The sequence below is a fragment of the Coturnix japonica genome, chromosome 1, assembly GCF_054131305.1.
Source record: "Coturnix japonica strain WE chromosome 1, WE-NBRP24, whole genome shotgun sequence".
NCBI lineage: Eukaryota > Metazoa > Chordata > Aves > Galliformes > Phasianidae > Coturnix > Coturnix japonica.
Window position 1 is genome coordinate 122,578,081 of NC_140663.1, and position 23,515 is coordinate 122,601,595.

Genomic DNA, 23,515 nt, shown 5'->3' on the forward strand with positions numbered 1-23,515 from the left:
TTGCCTGCCAAAACTGCGCTGGATTACTGTATGGGAAACTGGTAATCACAGCCTGAACCTCTGATTAATCAACTGAGGCAAGTGTCAGGTCAGCTGTGGGAGCACAGGTGAGGGTAATTCAGCTGTGCTCCCAGAAAGGGTGGAGCTTGACTCCACCTCTCCTAGACTTCATTTAAGGGCTGATCACCACTAAGGCAGTGTCTCTTTGAGATTGGATAGTTAGCCTCAGCGTTTTCCAGCCAGACTGAAGGCATCCACATTGGTGAGTTTTTCCTGTATATAACCCTTTGGATATCTATTGCCATCCTTCTTGTATTATTGCCATTTTTTGTATTATTCCACCTTACAATTGCTAATGTAAGACAGTATAGACTTCTGAGTGGGTAAGATGAAATATCGAGAACAGTACAGGAAATAGAGAAAGTGGGTATTATAAGAGCTGCAATCAGCCCATGTAATTCTCCCATATGGCCAGTGAGAAAGTCAAATAGCATGTGGAGAATGATAGTGGAATATAAAGAATTAAGTAGTCATGCTGCCTGTCAATGTGTCCATACCCAACTTTGCCTCCCTAATGGGCATGGTAAGTAGGGAGATAAAAACCTATCATTGCATCCTAGATTTAGCGAACGTGTTCTTCAGTATCCCAGTTGCCGAAGAATCACAAGATCAGTTTGTGTTCACGTGGGGAGGCAGGCAGTGGACCTTTCAGGTCCTGCTACAGGGGTATGTGTGCTTGCCAACATATCATAAATAGTGTCGTGTGACCTGGCTAATTGGAAAAAACTTGATGATGTGAACTTGCATCATTAAATTGATGATCTCCTGTTGACATCTGACTCACTGGAGGCAGTAGGACAGGCAGCTGATTCATTAGCTATTTATATGCAAGAAAGAGGATGGGCTGTAAATCCTCAGAAGGTGTGAGGTCCAGGCCTGTCCGTAAAACTCCTGGGGATAGTTTGGTCAGGAAAGACCCAAGTACTACCAAGCACAGTAATAACGAAGGTTCAGGTGTTCCCAGTCCATACAACATTAAAGCAGCGGCAAGGTTTTTTAGGTATATTAGGATACTGGTGTTTACTGATGTAAAGTTGAATGATATGCAGATGTTAACAAAGATGATGGCAAATATTCAAAAGGTTATTCGTAAAGGAAAAACTCACCAATGTCAATGCCTTGACTGGAAAAGCTGGGGCAATCTCCAAGAGATGCTGCCTTGGTGGTGGTCAGCCCTTAAATGAGGTCTTAGAGCAGGTGGAGTTGAGCTCCACCCCTTCCGGGAGCACAGCTAAATTACTCTCACCTGTGCTCCCACAGCTGACCCAACACTTGCCTCAGCTAATTAATCAAAGGTTCAGGCTGTGATTTCCCATACAACTGACCTCATTTAGCACAGCTGCTGACACCATTATACAGACTCATGAAAAAGGGGCAGCTATGGGTCTGGGAGAGAATGGGACAGGATGTTTTCCGACAGGCAAAACTGGCAGTTAAACAAGCCCAGGCATTGGATATATTTGATCCTACCCTCCCAGCTGAGTTGGACGTTCATGTCACTCAGGATGACTTTGGCTGGGGCCTGTGGCAATGCTAGAGTTCTGATTGGACCCCCATTGGTTTCTGGTCTCAGGTCTGGCAGGGAGCAGAAGAAAGATATAGTATGACTGAAAAACAATTATTGGCTGCCTATTCAGCATTACAGGTGGTAGAGCTGATAACTCAATTGGCTGAAGTTATAGTGAAGACCACTCTGCCGATTCAGTGGTGGGTGAAGGATCTGACCTGCCTTCCTAATACATGCCCAAGCACAAATGGTGGCATGATGGGTTGCCTACCTTAACTGAAGGAGTAGTCTGTCTTCATCACCATTAAAAGAACTTCACAAGGTTCTAGGCCCAGTGATGTATCACAGTGATGCACCAAAAGAAACATTGTTTGCTCCACCAGAGAAGAGTCCTGTTCAGGAAGGAAAATATCCTATCCTCGATGATGCTTGGTACATGGATAGATCCAGCAAGGGCAACCAGGGCAAGTGGAGAGTGCTAGCATATCACCCCTCCACTGAGACAATCTGGTTTGAGGAGGGGCATGGTCAGAGCAGCCAATAGCAGAACTGCATGCTGTGCGGATGTTTATAACCAAGGAACCTGGTGACATCATCCTGACCATCTGCACAGATAGTTGGGCTGTGTACTGGGGGCTTGCTCTTTGGATTGCACAGTGGGCCACCCGGGAATGGACTATCCATGCCTGACCAGTCTTGGGCAAAGATATGGTTAGACATAAGGAATACAGTTAAATATGGGTCTTAACAAGTCTACCATGTTTCTGGTCGTCAGCCCCTACAGTCACTGGGAAATGATGAAGCTGACATGCTGGCTTGAGTTCGATGGATTGAGAATTCACCATCTGAGAACATTGCCTGTTGGTTACATCAGAAGTTACAGCGTGCTGGACAAAAGACAATGTGGGCAGCTGCTATAGCATGGGGCTTGCCCCTACAGCTGTCTGACATCACCCAGGCATGCTGAGACTGTGACACTTGCTTGATGATGAGACCGAGGTCAGTGCCTGAAACAACAGCCCATCTTGCTGGGGAACACAGTCTTCTCCAGTGAAGGCGGGTTGATTCCATTGGGCTCCTTCCTCAGTCTGAAGGGGCAAGATCTTCCAACGTGATAATCTTTCCTGTTATATGATCTCAAAAGACCAGCTTAACTTCTCTGTATAGTTGTCAATTATATGTCTGTATACTTGTTGATTATACAAGACCTTGGTTTATGTTGACCTGGTAGGGCATTCAGTATGCCTGGAATCGTTTGCCCTGCGGGGTGGAAACATAGCTTAACCATTTGCCATGGGTTGATCCAAGCTGCACTGGAACAGGACAGTGCTCCTGAGCACTTATATTACATTACATTATAATACATTATTGTGTGGGGCAACACAGCAAGGGAGGTTTTTGAGAAAGGTGGACAAATAATCCTGATCCTTCTGTGTGCTGGTTTTGCTATTAAGCAATGTAAAAGGATCTGCCCAGGAAATTCAGTTCCTATTTATGAAGTGGCTAGATGGATGTCATCACATCCCAACGGATGTGGTTGACTAAATCACTGCCGTGTCTTCACCCACTTGAAAGATAGAGAGACAATCTTTTCTGGGCATAGTGGGCTTCTGGAGAATGCATGTTCCAAACTACAGCTTAATTATAAGTTTCCTTTTATCAGGTGATGTGTAAGTATAATTTTTCATGGGGCCTTTTGAGCAGACTAAACAGGAGGCTTTGGGCCTGGGGCCAGGATGCAAAGAACTTTACTCTCTCTTTACTAGGAGAACGGTGAGGTCCTGGAACAGGCTGCCCAGGGAGGTTGTGGATACCCCATCCCTGGAGGTGTTCAAGACCAGTTTGGATAGGGCCCTGGGTAACCTGATCTAGTAAATGTGGAAGTTTGATGGCCTTGCCAAGCATGGGGGTTGGAGCTTCATGATTTTTGAGGTCCCTTCCAACCTGGGTCATTCTGTGATTCTGTGAACATCCTCTACACTGCTGCTGGAGGGGAAGGTCCCATCTGGAGTTTGTGGCAAAGTGTGTCTGTAGAGACCAGAAACCGGCCCCTGAGATTCTGGAGTTGAGCATACAAGGGGTTCGAAGTATGGTATACTCCAACTGAAAAGTAGCTGAGTATGAGGGGGTTCAGGCATCTTCTGAAGTAGTCAGTACTGAAGTGTAGCTCCTTCTGGCTCCCTGACTACCAGTGCAGAACTGGATGTTTAAATGTTCCCTCCACCCATCATGCTACTGATGCTGCTTGGACTAAGTGGATTGCACTGATTACACAACGAGCTTGGATGGGGAATCTCAATCGTCAAGGAATCCCAGAGGCAATAATGGACTGGCCAGAGGTTACGAAGTTTGGAACATAACCAGGAGAAGAGGTATTGCGTGCTAAAGAGGCCCCACCATACAATGAACTATCAGAAAATGAAATTTGCCCTGTTCACTGATGGATCTTGTCGTATTGTGGGGAAGCATAACAGATGGAAAGCTGCTGTGTGGATCCTCACATGAGAGGTTGCAGAGAGCACTGAAGGAGAAGGAGAATCAAGCCCATTTGCTGTTCAGCTGGCCTTAGATGTTGCTGCACAGGAGTGGTGGCCAATGCTTTATCTTTACACTGACTCATGGATGGTGGCAATTGCCTTATGGGGTTTGTTACAGCAGCTGGAAGAAAACAACTGGCAAAGAAAGGGTAATCTAAGTAGATCTGCTTATCTGTGGGAAGACATTGCTGCCTGAATAAAGAATATGGTTGTAAACGTGTGCTATGTGGATGCTGATGTGCCCGAGAGTCGGGCTACTGAACGACAAAATAACCATCAGTTAGATTGTGCTGCCAAAATTAAGGTGGCTTAAGCACTTAATTAATTACTTAATTAATTAAGCACTGGGAGAAGCATTTGGCAGAAACCACCTGGTTGTCAACACTCAAGGATTTATCAATCATGATGGTCCTGCCAGCTCCCTATATACTGGCAAGGGGGATAAGGTCCCTGTTAGTACATCTAGAGAACATGTTGGGAAAAGTGGTTAGGGTCTTTCCAGCTTCTGGGAAGGTCAAGCCTCATCATGAAACTGTTTTCCCAGGGACATGGATCTACTTTGTGGCTGATGCAGAAAAATGGGGGTGTTCATTGTGTACCACAAAAGAATTTGGTACTGGGAGATTGCAGTCAGTAATTCTGTGCGTGTATATGTATATACAAGTCTGTGTGCGCATGTGTTTAATGCTTGTTAATTATTGTTCTTTGTTTGTATATATTAAGCATGATATAGCATTGTGGAATAAGGAGTGCAATGTTACGATTTTATGATTTTTGGTTATTGGTATTCCACATCATAACATCATGTAGTGCATTGGAAGTTAAAGAGTTAATGCTTCAGTTCTGGGTACCTCTCTGGAAAAGAACAGCTACATACCCCAGGGGGCTTTGCTTTCAGACAGGAGATAAAACCCCTGGCAAGGTCACCTGATATCCCTTTTACTTTTGGCTCTTCTCCCTGCTGCTTGACTGGACTGCGCATCTCACCTCAGCGTTATGATGAGGCCTTCAGTACTCAGACACTTTCTCTCTCAGTATATTTGATTTATGAGTTTCAGTTCTAATTATATTGTATTAGAGTGTGTTATCTTGTATTTCAATATATTTATTACTATATTTTTCTATTTTTACTATATTTAGTAATATAGTTTGTTTCTCCTCAGATCGTTGCCACTGTTTTTAATTATTTTGGGGCCCCCTGTTTCCCCTTTTTAGAGGCTCAGATCTGCGGTTCCCTCTGCCCTTCTAGTGACGGAACCAAGCCGAACCCACCCATAAAACATAGACAGACATGCCCCGATGCAAGCGAAAGTGTTGATCCAAGACAGGAATACGGTCTGTATGTTGCCATGGTGGGTGGGCCTACTCCTGGTACTTCTGAAGCATCTGTTCTATTCCCTGTGAGTTTCTTTGAGTCCGCAGGATCTCTGGGAGAGACAACATGACATTAAGATGCTCCAGTGTCACTGTAAGATCAGTGTGATACCTTGTGGTGGACTATATAGGACAGATGAAATGTGATCTGAACCTTCCCTGTTTCAAGCAACTAAGTGCCTCCTGGAGAACCATTGAGTACTGTCCCACAAAGGAGCATGAACCTCAACCAAGAACCAATCAACATTAATTGTATATTTTGTCAATCTACACTGAGATGGGCAAATTTTAACAAGTGTCGTCGTGTACTGGATCACTGTAGTGAAAAGGGCTTATCTTCACCTTGCTCAATCATCGGTTCATACTGTGAAGGGGTGGAGTGTAGTGGAAATGTTAAGTCATGGAGTACCTGGTGGGAAGGCAGGGCTAACCCAGGGGAGCTCAGGTGCATGTAATGCACCTGAGTGACTGGAAGGGGTAGAGTCAGGATCCACCTCTTCCCAGACCTCATTTAATTGTTGGCAGGGGGAGGCACAAGCTTTTTTTTTAGAGGTTTCTGTTTACCTGTGATTTTCCTGTCATTTGTTAGTTTTCTTCCTTTGTTTCTGTGTTTTTGTATGCTGGGCCTGTTTCTGTTTGCTGTAGCTTTAAACTTTGCCACCCTGCTATTATTGCTACTTTCCATCTCATTTAACTGTTACACTGCTTTGTTTTGTTAGCTCCTGTTTTGTTGGTGTGGAAGAGATCAGATTATGTCAAATTGTATCATTGTATTGATGGCTTAATCATAGTATCATAGTCTCGTGCGGGTTGGAAGGGACCTTAGAGATCATCGAGTCCAGCCCCCGGGATTCGAGCCTCTGTGTAGCAGAGCGGCACTTCTACCACTTGCGCCACAGGGGGGATTCGAACTCCGGGCCCCAGTGTTGCAAGGCGGCATCCTTAACCACTGCGCCACCGGGGCACACATAATGCTGATTTCCGCCTCTTTTGAAATGCTTGATATAGTAGTAGGGTCACTATCTAATTATGTTTATAAATAGGGGTGAGCTATCAACCCACCAAAGGTTCTAGGACCTGAATTGTCATTGTAGTTTTTGAGTTGCCTGATCTGGGAAGACAAAAGCTTTATCCAGTGCTATTATTGATTAAACTCGGGCGTTTCTTATAGCAGCTACAGGAAGACAGCTGCAAAACCTTTTGAGCTTTTTGGGCTTTTGGAGGTTCTTTATACCCCACCTTGCACAGATCCTGAGGCCTCTGTGTAGACTAAGAAAGGCTAACAGTGGGATTGGGGTTGGGTGGAAGAAGATGCTTTCTAGCAAGCCAAACTAGCTGTCAGACAAGCACAGGCACTTGTTATGTTTGATTCCCATCTTACTTGCCAAATTAGATGTTCATGTAACTCAGGAAGGGTTTGTGTGAGGTTTGTGGCATTGTCAGGGTTCTGTCTGCACCCCAATTGGTTTCTGGTCTCAGGTTTGGCATGGAGCAGAAGAAAGGTATAGCTTAATTGAAAAATAGTTATTGACCACCTGTTCTGCCTTGTGGGTAGTAGAACCAAAAACACAAACAGAGGTGCTGGTAAAAACAATGCTACCTATTCAAGGGTGATTGAAAGATCTATCACACATTCCTAAGACAGAAGTGGCCGAAGCCCAAACAGTGGCGTTTTAGGTTGCCTCTCTGGGACAGCAAAGTCATTTGTACTCCTTGCTGTTAAAAGAAGAGCTACAAAATATACTCAGCCTGGTGATGTACCATAGTGATGCCCCTTAAAAGACCAATATCGCTCAGCCAGAGAGGAGTCTTGTACAAGAGAAAGAAATATCCTTTCTCAGGAGATATATCGTATTATGGTTTTGTAATTTTTGCTATTGGTATTCCATGTCATGACATCATGTGGAGCACATACAAAAAGAACTACCTGTCCCGAAAGACCTCACGATCAAAGAGGAAAATATGTTGCGGGAGTGACGCTTGCTCGCTCTCACTGATTGGCAGTGGCTGTGGGTGTGCTTCCAAGCCGTGTGCCTTCAATTTCAAAAGTAGGCTTCTTGGTCTTCAGAAAACTCTCTCTCTCTTATTACACTTGATTTATTAGCCGCAATTTTCTATTAGATTGTATTATATTGTGTTATCTTGCATGCCATCATCATATAAAATAAGTTTTCCTCCATAGCTCATTGCCACTGCTCTGTTTGTTTCCTTGAGCCCAGGTCCCATCTCCCTACCCCTATTCCCTTCCCATTTTGGGGGGCCAGGGAGCCCACGGGCCTACTGCCCCCCTGTAATGGCCATAGATTGATCTAGATAACTCAGTGATAGCTTTTGGTGGAAAATGTGGGCAACCTGAAGATTTTAACGTTAGTTAAAAGTTAGTTAGTAGGGAAGAAAGGAAATAAAGGATTTCATTAAGCCAGAGACTGCAAAAGCATTGCTACTTTGACCTTCGTAGATTAGACTGTAGTCTGGGCAATCTGTCAAACTCCAGACACTGTACAGTGTCTTCTGTTTTCGTTTTGTTTTTTTTTCCTTTTTTACCACCTACCGGCTATGAATTCATTTTTTCTTCTAGCTGCTCTGTTTAAGGGATTGAAAGTAATTATGATCTTCTCAACGTATTGGCCGATTATTACCGTCATGAATTCTTGTTGTGGAATTGTGTTCATGTATAACCAAATAAGGGCACTGATGGAGACACCTGCCTGGTACTTATATGCAATGTGGTATAATTTGAATTTTGACACTTACATTCCAGATGGAATGACTGATTTTACAAACAAATACATCCCAGTTGGAATAGCCAGTTTTACAGACAACACAATGTGCATTCCAGATTCCGGGCTTTCTTCTCAGTTTGCTGCGAGATTTTCGAAAGCCAAATTAGTGATTCTGTTCATATTCGAGAGCATGTTATCAGTCTCCCTGAATGTGTTCCTCTCCATTCTTTCTATGCGGAAGTCTCCTCCAAAACCAGATAATGCTGACTGGCAGGGAATATGGAGAGGTCTAGGAAAAATCTTAGAAGTGTGGGGGCTCATAATGTTATGGGATTTCACTCTTGAACATTTGAGGGATCCGAGACCCTAAGCCAGTATTTGAGTCAGGGATGGTGCAGCTTAGATCTAAGGAGGTATGACTTATTTGGGGCTTCGCTTGTGCTTACCATGCTCTATATAATACTATTCTGGAAAGAGAGAGTTTCCAAACTGAGGTTCAAGCCAAAGGGGGATGTCTCCAGGTCGTATCTGATCAGTCACAGGAGACGCACGAGTAGCAATGTCAGTTGCCCCTGTGGAAGGCAAGAAATGGAAATGGGTGTCCTTGCGTCTAGAACAGAGAAAAGAAGAAGAAGCAGAGGAGGAGGTATAGGAAGATCCAGGCAAGGGGCCCTCCTCAGCACCGAGAAAGGCAAAAGGAAAATCTAAGAGGAATGAAGAGGAGAGTGATGACGAGGAAGTCTATTACTGTTTGTCGATGCCTGAAGATGACTAAAATCCAAGGCTCAAGAATGGAGTTTACACGGCGCCCGAAGGAATCTCTTGTTAACTGGTTGCTTTGCTGTTGGGACAGCGGGGCCACTAGCTTGTCTCCAGATGGTAACAAAGCTTGCCAACTAGGAGGCATTGCCAGAGACACAACTGTTGACAGAGGGATTAGTAGATGTTTAGATGGGGCTGCCACCCTCTGGGAGTGAATGTTAGTGGCAAAGCTTCCCTTCAAAGACAATCTGAAGCCTGTGATGAAAAAGTGGGATACAACTGAAAAAGGTATCCAGTATTTGAGGGAAATAGCTGTGATGGAAATGTTGTATAACCCTAATTTTGATCCTAACAATCCACGCCAAGACCATGATCCTACGAGAGTGAGGAGAATGCCTTACATGTGGCAGAATCTCACAGAAACAGCACCAGAAAGGTACGCCGTTACACTAGCAGCAACGTTTCAAAGGTACGAGGAACAAGATAGAAGACCCCTAGTTTTTGAATTACTTCTTAAACTTCAGAACTTTGAACAACAGTTACCTCCAACTCATGTCACCGTTTCTGCCATCTTTGAAGTAACGAACAGACTGAATGAAATGGAAGAGCAAGTGTCTCTATTGGTTAATCCAGACAAAGCCGTAGTAGTATCAGGAACGATTGATGAAGATCAGGATCATCAAGGGAGTCTAATGAATGAGCTGATCCAACTAATGAAAATGCAGATCCAGTTAATTAAAAGTGATGAACCCTCCTTCTCACCTGTATCATAAAAAATCTTAGCTATTAAAATCCAAATGCTTTCCAGCTCAAGCGAGGAACAACAGTAGGACTACATCACGTATTGCCTCGTGGCGTTAACTACGAGACCATGGAGAAGACATGAGGAAGTGGCATGACCAACCTACTCCTGTACTATGTGCATGGGTGAGAGAATTACAAAACAGATTAAGCAGCAGCACAGCTGCTCCAGTTACCACGGATAATTAATAGACAGGCCCTGCCCTCAGTCAGGGGAGGGAAAGGGATAACAGAGTAATTGGACCGTGTGGATTTGATGAACCACAGAAATATAAGGCAGTGGTGGATACCGGTGCACAGTGCACTCAAATGCCCTCGAGTCACGAAGGGACAGAATCAATCCATATTTTTGGAGAGACTGGGGGCTCTCAAGAACTGATTGTGTTGGAGGCCGAAATAAGCCTCACTGGTAAAGACTGGCAAAAGCATCCTGTTGTAACTGGCCCAGTGGTTCCATGCATTCTTGGTATTGATTACATCAGAAAGGGGCATTTCAAGGATCCTAAGGGGTATCAATGGGCCTTTGAAATTGCTGCTGTAGATAAGGACAACATTAAGCAGCTGTCTGTTTTGCCTGGCCTGTCAGAAGACCTGTCTGTTGCAGGGCTGCTACAAGTAAAAGAGCAGCGTGTACCAACTCACTCACCTTTTAACAGCCTCATATGGCCAGTGGGTAAAGCCAGTGGAGAATGGAAGCTAACAGTAGACTACCGAGGCCTGAATGAGTTCACACCCCCACTGAGTGCTGCTGTGCCGGACATGTTAGAACTCCAGTATGAGCTGGAGTCAAACGCAGCCAAATGGTATGCCACCATTGACATTGCTAGCACCTTCTTTTCCATTCCTTTGGCCACAGAATGTAGGCTACAGTTTGCTTTCACCAGGAGAGGCATTCAGGATACTTACAACCATTTGTTCCAGGGGTGGAAACACAGCCTGACCATTTGCCATGGGTTGGTCCAAACTGTACTGGAACAGGTTGGTGCTCCTGAGCACCTGCAGTGCATTGATGACATTGTTGTGTGGGGCGATACAGCAGAGGAAGTTTTCACAAAAGGAGAGCAAATAATTCAAATTCTTCTATGAGCTGCTTTTGCTATTAACTGAAGCAAAGCAAAAGGACCTGCCCGGGAGATTCAGTTCCTAGGTATAAAGTGGCAGGATGAACATTGTCTTATTTCAACAGATGTGATCGACAAAATCACTGCCATGTCTCCACCCACTAACAGGAAAGAGACACAGTCTTTCCTTGGCGTAGTGGGCTTTTGGAGGACGTACGTTCCAAACTACAGCCTCACTGTAAGCCCCCTTTATCAGATGACGCGGAGGGCCCTGAGCAGCAGCAGGCTTTTGAACAGATTAAACAGAAGATAGTCTGCGCCGCAGCCCTGGGGCCAGTATAGATGGCCCTACCAAACATCCTCTACACTGCTGCTGGAGAGATAGGTCCCACTTGGAGTTTGTGGCAAAGAGCCTCAGGAGAGACCTGAGGCCGACCCCTGGGATTTTGGAGTTGAGCGTACAAGGGGTCCGAAGAGTGCTACACTCCAACTGAGAAGGAGATCTTAGCCATGTATGAGGGGGTTGGGTCTGCTTCCAAAATAGTTGGTACTGAAACACAGCTCCTTCTGGCACCTCGACTGTCAGTGCTGAACTGGATGTTCAAATGAAAGTTTCCCTCCACCCATCATGCTACTAATGCCACTTAGAGCAAGTGCATTGTGCTGATTATACAACAAGCTGGGGTGGGGAACCTCAGACATCCAGGAATTTTAGAGGTGATCATGGACTGCGTTGCGATGTGTCAGATCTCTGTAAAGAGGAAAAGCTTAACCTTTAGTCAACCTAATCATTGGTTCATGCTGTGAATGGGTGGAGTGTATGGGAAACTGTTGATCAGAGCCTGAACGTCTGATTGACCACATGAGGCAAGCAATGAGTCAGCTGTGGGAGCACAGGTGAAGGCAATTCAGCTGTGCTATGGGAAGGGGTGGAGCCTGGCTCCACCTCTCCTAGATTCCATTTAAGGACTGACTGCCACTGAGGAAGTATCAGTCACTGACTGTTGTTGTTTTGTGGGGTTGTGCTGTAGGTTTCCAATATTTGTGAGTTTTTCATTTGTGTTTGGTTAGTTTTCTGTTGTTTTTAAACAAATTGTCTGTTTTATCTCTGGTTATTTGTTGGTTGTTTGGTGTGTCCTTGCATTTAGAGTGCAAATAAGAAGTAGAAGCAGATCCTGGTGAGTCCATTATAAATTAAAAATTAAGTGTCCTTGGAATTGGGCATGAAGCTGTGATTTTCTCTTACAGTTCACATTATCTTAAGAAGGGGTGGTAAATGGAGAAAGGTTGCATACACGGTGTCATGGTTTAATAATTTTGTAATTTCGCTATCAGTATTCCACATCATAACATCATATAAAGCATAAATAATTTTACTGAATCTGCAACTTACAGAAGAAGACTACATCTCCCAGAGAACAACACGGGGTCACGGGACCTGGACACTATATTAACTCTGTCGCAGGCTAGACTGACGTCTTTCGAGTTCTGGCGTTCAGGGGAGTGTGTGGGAGCCTTCGCCGTTTCGCCTAGATTTACAGTAGGCCTCTCGGTTTCGGGACTCATTCTCTCTCCTATTTTGCTTGATTCGTTAGCTCAATTTTCAGTTATATTGTATTATATTGTGTTATCCTGTATTTCGATATAGTAATTTAGTAAATAAGTGTGCTTCCTTAGATCGTTGCCGCTGTTTTCTTTTCCTAATTAACTTTTTTTCCTTTCGGCCTAGGGCCCCTCCGGGGCCCATGGGCCCTGTCACTGATGCAGGTGGATTTTTAGTTTAAACCGTGACTGATTTTGGTGGAGAATGCGGGCAAGGTGAGTTGCTGCTTTTCTGTGTTTTCTTCTGTTGCTCTTTTAGCTTTTAACAGAGCTTCAAGTTTTTTTTTTCTGTTAAGGAGCTATCTTAGGTTTGCGATTCTGCACCTGCGAGCTTGACCTTGAAAGTCCAGGCGGACTGCCAATACCCCGGTTTATTTTATAAACACTGCTGAGCTTTGCTTTATTACTTTTTTTTCTTCTCTCTATTGAAGAAAAGGAAAAAAAAGGAAAAAAAAATGTTTTCTCTAGTAAATTTGTTCTACCAGGGACTGCATGTCATTAGTTCCTCTTTTGTGATGCTCCAAACATATTGGACCATATTTAAGCTAGCCACTTTTTCCTATGGAGCTATAGGAATGTATAATGGATTGAAAGCATGGTTAGCAACGCTTACTTGGTATCTGCATGCAGCTCCAGAGGGAGCAACTAATGCAACTAATAGTACAGAAATGGTGGTTTTTGAGTGTGCTCTTCCTTTTTTCTTTGCATCCTTTAAGCAGTCTTCGAATGACCATTTAGCCCAGTTGAACACACTGTCAATCTCCCTGAACTTACTGTTGGCTTTTTTACTTATTGGTTCTTGAATTTATTACATTTGTTACATCAGGAGGAAGTCTTCCCTAGAACCAGAGAATACTGAGTGGCAGGGAGTGTGGAGAGACTTTGGAGAGACTTTTAGAAAACAGACATCTTTAGTGTCATGGAGCTTTACTCCTGAACACTTAAAGAATCCTGAGAGTTTGACCGAGCACAACGCCCTCCGGTCAGAGCACAGTGCCCTTCGGTCTGAGTGTAACATCCTCCGGTCAGAGCACCACGCCCTCCGGTCCGGGTACAACACTCTCCAGTCCAAGTACGATGCCCTCCAGTCTGAGCGCGGCACCCTCCAGCCCAAGCATGATGCCTTCCAACACAATTGCGACACCCTCCAGTCCGAGCACAACACTCCTCAGTCCAAGCATAACACCCTCCGGTCTGAGCACAACACTCTCCAGACTGAGCACAATGCCCTCCGGACCGAGCACAACACTCTCCAGACTGAGCATAACGCCCTCTGGTCCAAGCATAACAGCCTCCGGTCCGGGTACAACACTCTGAATGTTAGCCTCCAGTCTGAGTGTGACACCCTCCAGCCCAAGCACAACGCCCTCCAATCCGAGAGTGACACCTTCCAGTCCAAGTATGACACTCTCCAGTCAGAGCACAATGCCCTCCGGAACAAGCACAACACTCTCCAGACTGACAATAACACCCTCCGGTTCGAGTGTAAAACCCTCCAATCCGAGCACGACACCCTCCAGTGGAAGTACGACAGCCTCCAGACTGAGTTCGGTGCCATCCAGTTCGAGCGGAACACTCTCAGAAAACAGCTATGTGCCCTCGGGGGTGAACTGAATGTATTTGACCAACTACCAGGGGCACATGTAGTCCAATTTGACCAGCCACCGGGGGCACATGTAGTCCAATTTGACCAGCCACCAGGGGCACATGTAGTCCAATTGGACCAACCATCAGGGACACCAGATACAGTGTTGGTTGACCCTGTAAGAAGGCGAAAGACAAAACGAGTTTCCACTCAGTTAGAGAAACTGCAGAAGGAGTTAGAAGAGCGGAGGGACTCAGGAGAGCAGGGGGACGAAGGAGAGCAGGGGGAGTCAGAAGACCAGAGGAAGCTGGAGGAGCAGAGGATGTTAGAGGAGTATAAGAAGAAGTTAGAGGAGCAGAGGAAGTTAGGAGAGAGGAAAAAGAAGGAGGGTTACCTGGAGGAAATAATACAAGAGTCAGAGTCAGAAGAAGAAGAGGAGCCAAAAGCTAGATTTTCTTTACAAGAATTTCTCGAGTCCAAACTTGTAGATGGGGCAGCCTCATCAACACAGTTGCCACCATCAACACCTGGAACTCTTGATAGAGCAAAAGGCGAGCAAAGTATTACGACCATTATTGATCAATCTTTTAAACTGAGTGAAATTCGAGATCTAAGAATGGATTTCACACGTCAGCCAAAAGAACATATGGTCACTTGGTTACTCTGATGCTGGGACAATGGTGCCGACAGTGCGTGGCTCGATGGCAGTGAAGCTCGCCAACTGGGTAGCATTTCCAGGGACTCACATGTGGACAGAGGTATTGGCACATGCCAAAATCAGTCCTACATCCTCTGGAAGCGATTGTTGATAGCGGTAAGAGATAGATTCCCCTTTAAACGGGACTTGGAGCCTGAGAAAAAGAAATGGACTGATATAGAGAAAGGTATCCAATTTCTGAGAGAAAGTGCTCTGGTGGAAATGCTATACAGCCCCCACTTCAATCGTAACGATCCAAACCAATTACATGATCCTGAAACAGTCCGCGTTCCACGACAAATGTGGCGTGACTTTACAAAGGCAGCTCCAGAAAAGCATGCCAGTGCATTTGCATTAGTATATGGCAAAGGGGAAAGGAAACCCCTTGTGAATGAACTAATTAGCAGACTTCAGGAACTTGAATTATTTATAAGCGCTACAGAAGTTAATCTGTATACTTCAGCCATTGTCAAAATTGTGGAAAGATTAAACAAAATGGAGGGAACACAAAGTGACATTATTGACAAATTGGCTAATGTGCCTGATGTAGATGAATCCATGGTGGTACCAGATGATGGAGACCAGGATTTCCACAATCGCCTATTGAAAAAGCTAAACAACATGAGTTCCTCTCGACCTGTATCATCGAAAATCTCAACCATAAAAAAGAGACGTCCTCGTATTCAAGCAAATGACAACGATAAGACACCTCGTATTCAAGCAAATGACAACAATAAGACTACACGTCTTGCCTTGTTGTTTTTCCTCTGTAGTCATGGGGAGGACATGAAGAAGTGGTGTAATTCATCTACTTCTGCACTTCAGGCACGAGTGAAAGAATTACAAGGTGAAACAACCACCAAGGTGAACTCTTCCAAGAAGGGGAGAGTTCCAGTTGCTGCAAGCCACCGAGGTAAACAATAGAGGGGCCCTGCCCCCAGCCAGGGGGGGGAAAGGGACAATAGAGTATATTGGACTGTGTGGATTAAGTGGCCTGGCACATCTCGACCACAGAAATATAAAGCCTTGGTGGACACTGGTGCACAATGCACCCTAATGCCCTCAAGTCACCAAGGGACACAACCAATATATATACATGGAGTGACTGGGGGTTCCCAAGAATTGACAATGTTGAAGGCCGAAATAAGCCTCACTGGTAAAAACTGGCAAAGGCACACTATTGTGACCGGTCCAGAGGCTCCATGTATACTGGGAATCGATTACCTTAGGATGGGATATTTTAAGGATCCCAAGGGGTATCGATGGGCCTTTGGGATATCTGCTGTTAACACAAACGGTGTTAAGCAGCTGTCAACTTTACCTGGTCTGTCAGATGATCCTTCTGCTGTGGGGTTGCTCCAGGTAAAAGACCAAGAGGTACCAATTGCCACCAAAGTGGTTCACAGACAGCAGTACCGCACCAATAGGGACTCATTGCTCCCCATTCACAAGCTAATTCGCCAATTAGAGAATCAGGGCGTGATCAGCAAAACTCACTCGCCTTTTAACAGCCCCATATGGCCAGTGCGTAAAACCAGTGGGGAATGGAGGCTGACGGTAGATTACCGTGGCCTGAATGAAGTCACACCTCCATTAAGTGCTGCTGTGCCAGACATGCTAGAACTCCAGTACGAATTGGAGTCAAAAGAAGCTAGGTGGTATGCCACCATTGACATTGCTAATGCCTTCTTTTCCATCCCATTGGCTGCAAAATGTAGGCCACAGTTTGCTTTTACCTGGAGAGGTATTCAGTATACCTGGAACCGTTTACCTCAAGGGTGGAAGCACAGCCCAACAATTTGCCATGGATTGATCCAAGCTGTTTTGGAAGAGGGTAATGCTCCTGAGCACTTGCAGTATATCGATGATATTGTAGTGTGGGGCCATACAGCAGCAGAGGTTTTCAAGAAAGGGAAACAGATAATCCAAATTCTTTTGCAAGCTGGTTTTGCCATTAAGCGCAGCAAGGTGAAGGGGCCTGCCCTGGAAATCCAGTTCCTAGGTATAAAATGGCAAGATGGACGTCGTCACATCCCAGCAGATGTGATTGACAAAATCACTGCTATGTCTCCGCCCACAAATAAAACAGAGACCCAATCTTTTCTGAGAGTAGTGGGCTTTTGGAGAATGCATGTCCCAAACTACAGCCACATAGTGAGCCCCCTCTATCAGGTAACACGGAAGAAGAATAATTTCTCATGGGGTCCTGAGCAGCAGCAGGCTTTTGAGCAGATAAAACAAGAAATAGCCCGTGCCGTGGCCTTGGGGCCAGTACGGACGGGACAGGATGTGAAGAACATCCTTTACACTGCTGCTGGAGAGAAAGGTCCCACCTGGAGTTTGTGGCAAAGAGCCTCAGGAGAGACCCGAGGCCGACCCCTAGGATTTTGGAGTCGAGCATATAAAGGGTCTGAGGAACGCTACACTCCGACTGAGAAGGAGATCTTAGCCGTGTATGAGGGGGTTCGGGCTGCTTCTGAAGTAGTTGGGACAGAGGTTCAGCTTCTTCTAGCACCTCGCTTGCCAGTAATAAACTGGATGTTTAAAGGACAGGTTCCCTCCACCCATCATGCTTCTGATGCCACTTGGAGTAAGTGGATTTCATTAATTACTCAACGAGCTCGAATGGGAAAACTCAGCCGTCCTGGAATTCTAGAAGTGATCATGGACTGGCCTGAGAGTAAAAAAATTGAAACACCACCTACAGAAGAGGTATCACGTGCTAAAGAGGCACCACCATACGTTGAGCTACCAGAAAACAAAAAGAAATTTGCCCTATTCACAGACAGATCATGTCGTATTGTAGGGAAGCATCGCAGATGGAAAGCTGCTGTATGGAGCCCCACACGACAAGTTGCAGAGGCCACTGAAGGTAAAGGAGAATCAAGTCAATTTGCAGAGGTAAAGGCTGTTCAGCTGGATTTGGATGTGGCTGAACGGGAGAGGTGGCCAATGCTTCATCTTTATACTGATTCATGGATGGTGGCAAATGCCTTATGGGGGTGGTTGTAGCAGTGGGAAGATGATAACTGGCAACGAAGGGGTAAACCTGTTTGGGCTGCTGAACTGTGGAAAGACATTGCTGCCCAACTAAGGAACATTGTTGTAAAGGTGTGCCATGTAGATGCTCATGTGCCTAAAAGTAAGGCTACTGAAGAACATAAAAACAACCATCAGGTTGATCGAGCTGCCAAAATTGAGGTGGCTCAAATAGACTTGGACTGGCAGAACAAGGGTGAATTATTCCTAGCTCGGTGGGCCCACGAGACTTCAGGTCATCAAGGAAGGGATCATCATAGTATCATAGTCTTGTGCGGGTTGGAAGGGACCTTAGAGATCATCGAGTCCAACCCCCTGGGATTCGAGCCTCCTGTGTACCAGAGCGGCAGTTCTACCACTTGCGCCACAGGGGGGATTCGAAACCAGGGCCTCCAGTGTTGCAATGCGGCATTCCTACCACTTGCGCCACCGGGGCACACGCAGCATATAAGTGGGCCAGAGACCGAGGGGTGGACTTAACTATGGACGCTATTGCTCAGGTTATTCATGACTGTGAAACATGCGCCATAATTAAACAAGCCAAGGGGATGAAACCTTTTTGGGGGGAAGGGCGATGGCAAAAGTATAAATATGGAGAGGCATGGCAGGTTGATTATATCACCTTGCCACGATCTCGCAATGGTAAGCGTTATGTACTCACCATGGTGGAGGCAACCACTGGGAGGCTTGAAACATACGCAGTACCCCCATGCTACTGCCCGAAACACCATATTATGGTTGGAAAAGCAAATCCTGTGGCGGCATGGCACTCCAGAAAGAATTGAATCAGATAATGGAACCATTTCAAAAATTCTCTTGTGACCACTTGGAGCAATAATCATGGCATTGAGTGGATTTACCATATTCCCTATCATGCACCAGCTTCTGTTAAGATTGAATGATTCAATGGGTTGTTGAAAACTATGTTGAAAGCAATGGGTAGCGGATTGTATAAAAATTGGGAGAACCATTTAGCAGAAGCCACCTGGTTGGTTAACACTCGAGGATCTAGTAATCGTAATGGTCCTAACCAATCCAGCTCCCTACGTACCATGGAGGGAAATAAGGTTCCTGTAGTACACATAAAGAGTGTGTTGGGAAAAGCAGTTTGGGTCCTTCCAGCATCTGGAAAGGGCAAACCTCTCCGGGGTACTGTCTTTGCCCAGGGACCTGGGTGCACGTGGTGGGAGATGGACAAGAATGGGAATGTCCAATGTGTACCACAAGGGAATTTGATGTTGGGGGATTGCAGCCAATGATTTCTTGTAGATAAAAAGGTAGAGTCTCAGAAAATATTTGACGAATGTCCAATTAGGTAGAGGACTTAAGATAGAGTGGATTAATGTTAAGGAAACACTTTTTTCTATATACCTTAATTAGGCATTCTGTAAGCAAGTTTTCCATCTGGGCTCTATATCGTGCACTGGCCATGCATGTGTAGAGCACACATAAAAAGAAGTATAAGTCAAATCTGCTGTGGCGGCTGGAAAAGGATGAGTGCACCTTGATGTGGGGGATGCCCTACTAGCGCTGCCTTTCTCCTCCACCGCTGACATGTTTTCCTTTTTCTGGCAGTTTTGCCATTTTCCTCAAAATTAATAAATAATAATGGGTTAGGTTACAGAGTTTTGTTCTCAACTTAGGGATTTGTATGGAATAAATATAATTGTTGAGAAAATAAGGTTGCTGATTACTCACAACTATACGTATGAGTGTGTATGTGTGTATAAGCATAATGTAATGATGTAGAATAAGGGGTGGAATGTCATGGTTTAATAATTTTGTAATTTTGCTATCAGTATTCCACATCATAACATCATATAAAGCATGAATAATTTTACTGAATCTGCAACTTACAGAAGAAGACTACATCTCCCAGAGAACAACACGATAGGTCACGAGACCTGGACACTATATTAACTCTGTCGCAGGCTAGACTGACGTCTTTCGAGTTCTGGCGTTCAGGGGAGTGTGTGGGAGCCTTCGCCGTTTTGCCAAGATTTACAGTAGGCCTATCGGTTTCGGGACTCATTCTCTCTCCTATTTTGCTTGATTCGTTAGCTCAATTTTCAATTATATTGTATTATATTGTGTTATTCTGTATTTCGATATAGTAATTTAGTAAATAAGTGTGCCTTCTTAGATCGTTGCTGCTGTTTTCTTTTCCTAATTAACTTTTTTTCCTTTCGGCCTAGGGCCTCTGCGGGGCCCACGGCCCCTGTCATGGACGCAGATGGATTTTTAGTTTAAACCATGACACACGGATATGTTTTTGACTCTTTGTAATCATCTCAAGTGGTAATGGGACTGTGGTATGATGGCACCCCAAGGTCTGATGGTTTTAGCACTAAAAAAGGAAAAGAGAAGTGGAAGTAACAGCAAACATAAATTATGTAGCATGACCAGATTTTATAATTGAGTGCTTTAATCATAAGTCTAAGTACTGGCTGTTCATGGAATCTAAGGAACCATATTGTTTGATTTGTGTTTTTTTTGAGTGAATGGGGCAAGCTGTTTTAATGCTTTAAGAAAGCATTGTTAATGGAAGTGTAATTGAGGGCATGAATAGTGTGTGAGGGCAAAAGGATTAAAGAATGAGTTTATTTGCACTGGTGTGAGAGCAACTCCACTGCACTGCCCCTCTGCAAGTAGAACTCTGAGTGTGAGTGATAGTTGGGGTCAGAGACTGTTGTTCTAAACAGTATTACTTGTGAAGGGGGTTGTAGGGGATGGGGCATTGGAAGTGTGAAAAACTTTTGTCTGCAGAGATCTAGGGAACTTGAAATCCCTGTGTTAGCATTGGAAGCCTCTGAAGGGGAGGAGGTGAAGCTGAAATGTTAGTAGTCTATGTAATGAGTTTGAAGAGTGGAAAAAAGTTTTGGGAGAGATGCATGCTGAGGAAAGCAAAAACGAGCAAGGTGTAACAGGAATGTAAGGACTGAAGGGAGGTGAGTGATATTGAAAAGCTGATATAGCTGACTGAGGAACAGAGGTAGTAAGTAGCAGCTGCCACTGGGAAGAACTATCCTGTTGCTGCACTAGAGTAAGGCTGAAGGACCCGGGGGGGGGGGAGGCTCAAACTGCAGGAAAATTGGGCACTGGTGGAGAAGTTGTACCATGCTAAGTGAGAGAGAAGAGTCTCTGATCACAGAAGCTTAATGATGGGAACCCAGGAACTTTAGCCTAGCAGATCCACTGTTGAAATTGCAGGTAGGGAGCAGGATAAAGACGTTCATTTTCTGGTGGATATGAATGCCTTTTACTACCCGTAGATGGATTTTTTTATTTTTTTATTTTTTTTTTAACCATAGTAGGAGCTACTGGTAAACACGAAGAAGAATAAGCTTACATTTTGGTATCAGTTAAATACAGGCTTGTAGAACATGTAGGAATAAGTAAATTCTCTTACGTGCCAGGTTCTCCAAAACCATAACTCAGGCAAGACTTATTAGAATGTCATGGCTTTGTAATTTTGTAATTTTGCTATCAGTATTCCACATCATAACATCATGAAAAGCATGGATACTTCTACTGAATGTGCTGTCCACAGAAGAAGACTACATATCCCAGAGAACAACATGGGTAGTGATAAGTCACGGGACCAGGACGCTATATAATCTTGTTCCCAGGCTGGAGTATTCTTCTTCTCTCGAACTTCTCGGAGAGTGGGAAGCGTTCCAGCCGTGTCACCTAGAGTTCACAGTAGGCCTCTCGGTTTTCGGGGACTCTGTCTGTTTCGTTCGATTTGTTAGCCTCAATTATATTATATTGTGTTATCTTGTATTTCAATATCATATTTAGTAAAATAAGTTTTTCCTCCTTAGATTGCCGCTGTTTTTATCCCATTCCCCTTTTCCCCCTCCTTTCTGGGCCCCAGGGGGGCCCTACAGGGTGGCTTCCCCTGTCACGGGCATAGGTAAATCTAAGTAACCCATGACAGATTTTTGGTGGAGAATGCAGGCATAGAGCTTTTTAGCTTTTAGAACGACTGTCTCTTTGCTCTTAAAGAGCTTCGTTAGCTTCCTTACGGGAGTGTTATCTTTTTGTAGCTGCTCACTGAGAACGTGACCTTGAAATACCAGACAAATAGTCAACTTTAAGGGCAGCTGCACATTCTCAGCATTGCTATCTAACTTTTGTATAGAAAACAAAGGGATTTCTTTCACCCTTAGAGCAAAGCTAGCTAGCTCTGACTTTTACAGAGCCTGCCAGCTATGAATCCACTCTTCATCCCAGTTGCTCTGTTTAAGGGATTGAAAGCAATTATGATATTCTCAAAGTATTGGTCAACTATTAACACCATAATTTGGTGTTGTGGAATTGTGCAGGTATATGGCCTAATAAGGTGGATACTGATGGAGACACCTGCCTGGTACTTATATGAGATGTGGTATGGTCTGAATTTTGGCATCTACACCCCAGATGGAATTGCGAATCTTACAAATACTTGCATCCCAGATGGAATAGGCAATTTTACAAACACCACCATGTTTAATCCAGTGTACAGGCTAAAAAAACCTGCTTTTTTTTAGGCTGTACTCTCAGATTTCCGCACGCCTTTCAATAGCTGAGATAGGGTTCATACTTGTATCCATGTTATCAATATTAATGAATGTATATGTAATCCTATACATTCGTTCAATGCGGAAGTCTCCTCCAGAACCAGAGAATGATGACTGGCAGGGAATATGGAAAGGTTTAGGAAAAGTCTTAGAAGCATGGGGACCCGCAGTGTCATGGGATTTCACTCTTGAACACCTAAGGGACCCTGAGAAATTAAGTGAGTATTTGGGTCAGAGATCTAAGGAGGTAAACCTTATGTGGGGTTTGGCTTATGCATACCGTGCTTTGTTTCATACTATTCTGGAGAGAGAGAGTTTCCGATCTGAGATTCAAGCCCAAGTTAACTCTGATCAGTCACAGGAGGCATCAGTAGCAATATCAGTTGCCCCTGTGGAAGGCAAGAAATGGAAACGGGTGTCCATGCGTCTAGAACGAAAAGAAGGAGAAGCAGAGGGGGGGGCAGCAGAAGACCCAGGTGCCGGGCATGGAGCAGTACCGAAAAAAGCAAAGGCAAAAATCAAGAGGCATGAAGAAGAGACTGATGATGAGGAGGAAATCACTTATCGTCGACCTCTGAAGCTGACTGAAATCCAAGGCTCAAGAAAGGAGTTTACACGGCGTCAAGATGAAGGTATCCTTGCTTGGTTGCTTCGCTGCTGGGACAACTAGGCCAACAGCTTGTCTCTAGATGGTAATGAAGCTCGCCAACTAGGAAGCATTGCCCAAGATGCAGGTGTCCACAGAGGGATTAGCAGATGTTCGGATGGAGCTGCCACTCTCTGGTTGCGGCTGTTAGAAGCCGTGAGAGAAAGGTACCCCTATAAGGATGCTTTGAAGCCTAAAATTACTAGTTGGAATACCGTCCAAAAAGGTATCCAGTACATGAGGGAAATGGCCATGGCGAAAATGCTGTACAACCCTGATCCAAGCGAACATGATCCTGAGAGAGTGAGGGCCGATCCTGACATGTGGCAGAAAATCACAAGTACAGCACCAGAGAGAACTGCACAGTCATTGGTAACAGGTTCTAAAGGGTTCGAGGACAGATGGCCCCGAGTTGTTGAGCTGATTATAATGCTTCAAACCGTCGATCAGCAGCTCCCCCAATTGCTTGCCGCAGTTTCTGCCATCTCACGACTAGAAGATCGACTAGATGAAATGTGCAAGTAATTGTTTCCATCAACTAATCGTAATGATCCCGTAA

The 23,515-nt window shown here is 44.8% G+C and overlaps 2 protein-coding genes and 1 pseudogene across 9 annotated transcripts in view; 2 read left to right on the forward strand and 1 right to left on the reverse strand.

Moving 5' to 3' along the window:
• The window catches only part of LOC146762673 (mesoderm induction early response protein 3-like), a 219,881-nt gene that overhangs the window by 49,373 nt on the left and 146,993 nt on the right, over positions 1-23,515 (reverse strand). The gene's annotated exons all lie outside the window — the stretch shown is intronic.
• On the forward strand, positions 8,859-9,953 carry LOC146762675 (uncharacterized; annotated as a pseudogene).
• LOC146762676 (uncharacterized) lies at positions 12,545-15,830 on the forward strand. The gene is made up of 2 exons (XM_085551745.1): positions 12,545-12,643; positions 13,254-15,830. The coding sequence occupies exons 1-2, from the start codon at positions 12,633-12,635 to the stop codon at positions 14,677-14,679; spliced, it is 1,437 nt and encodes a 478-aa protein (XP_085407871.1). The 5' UTR covers positions 12,545-12,632; the 3' UTR covers positions 14,680-15,830.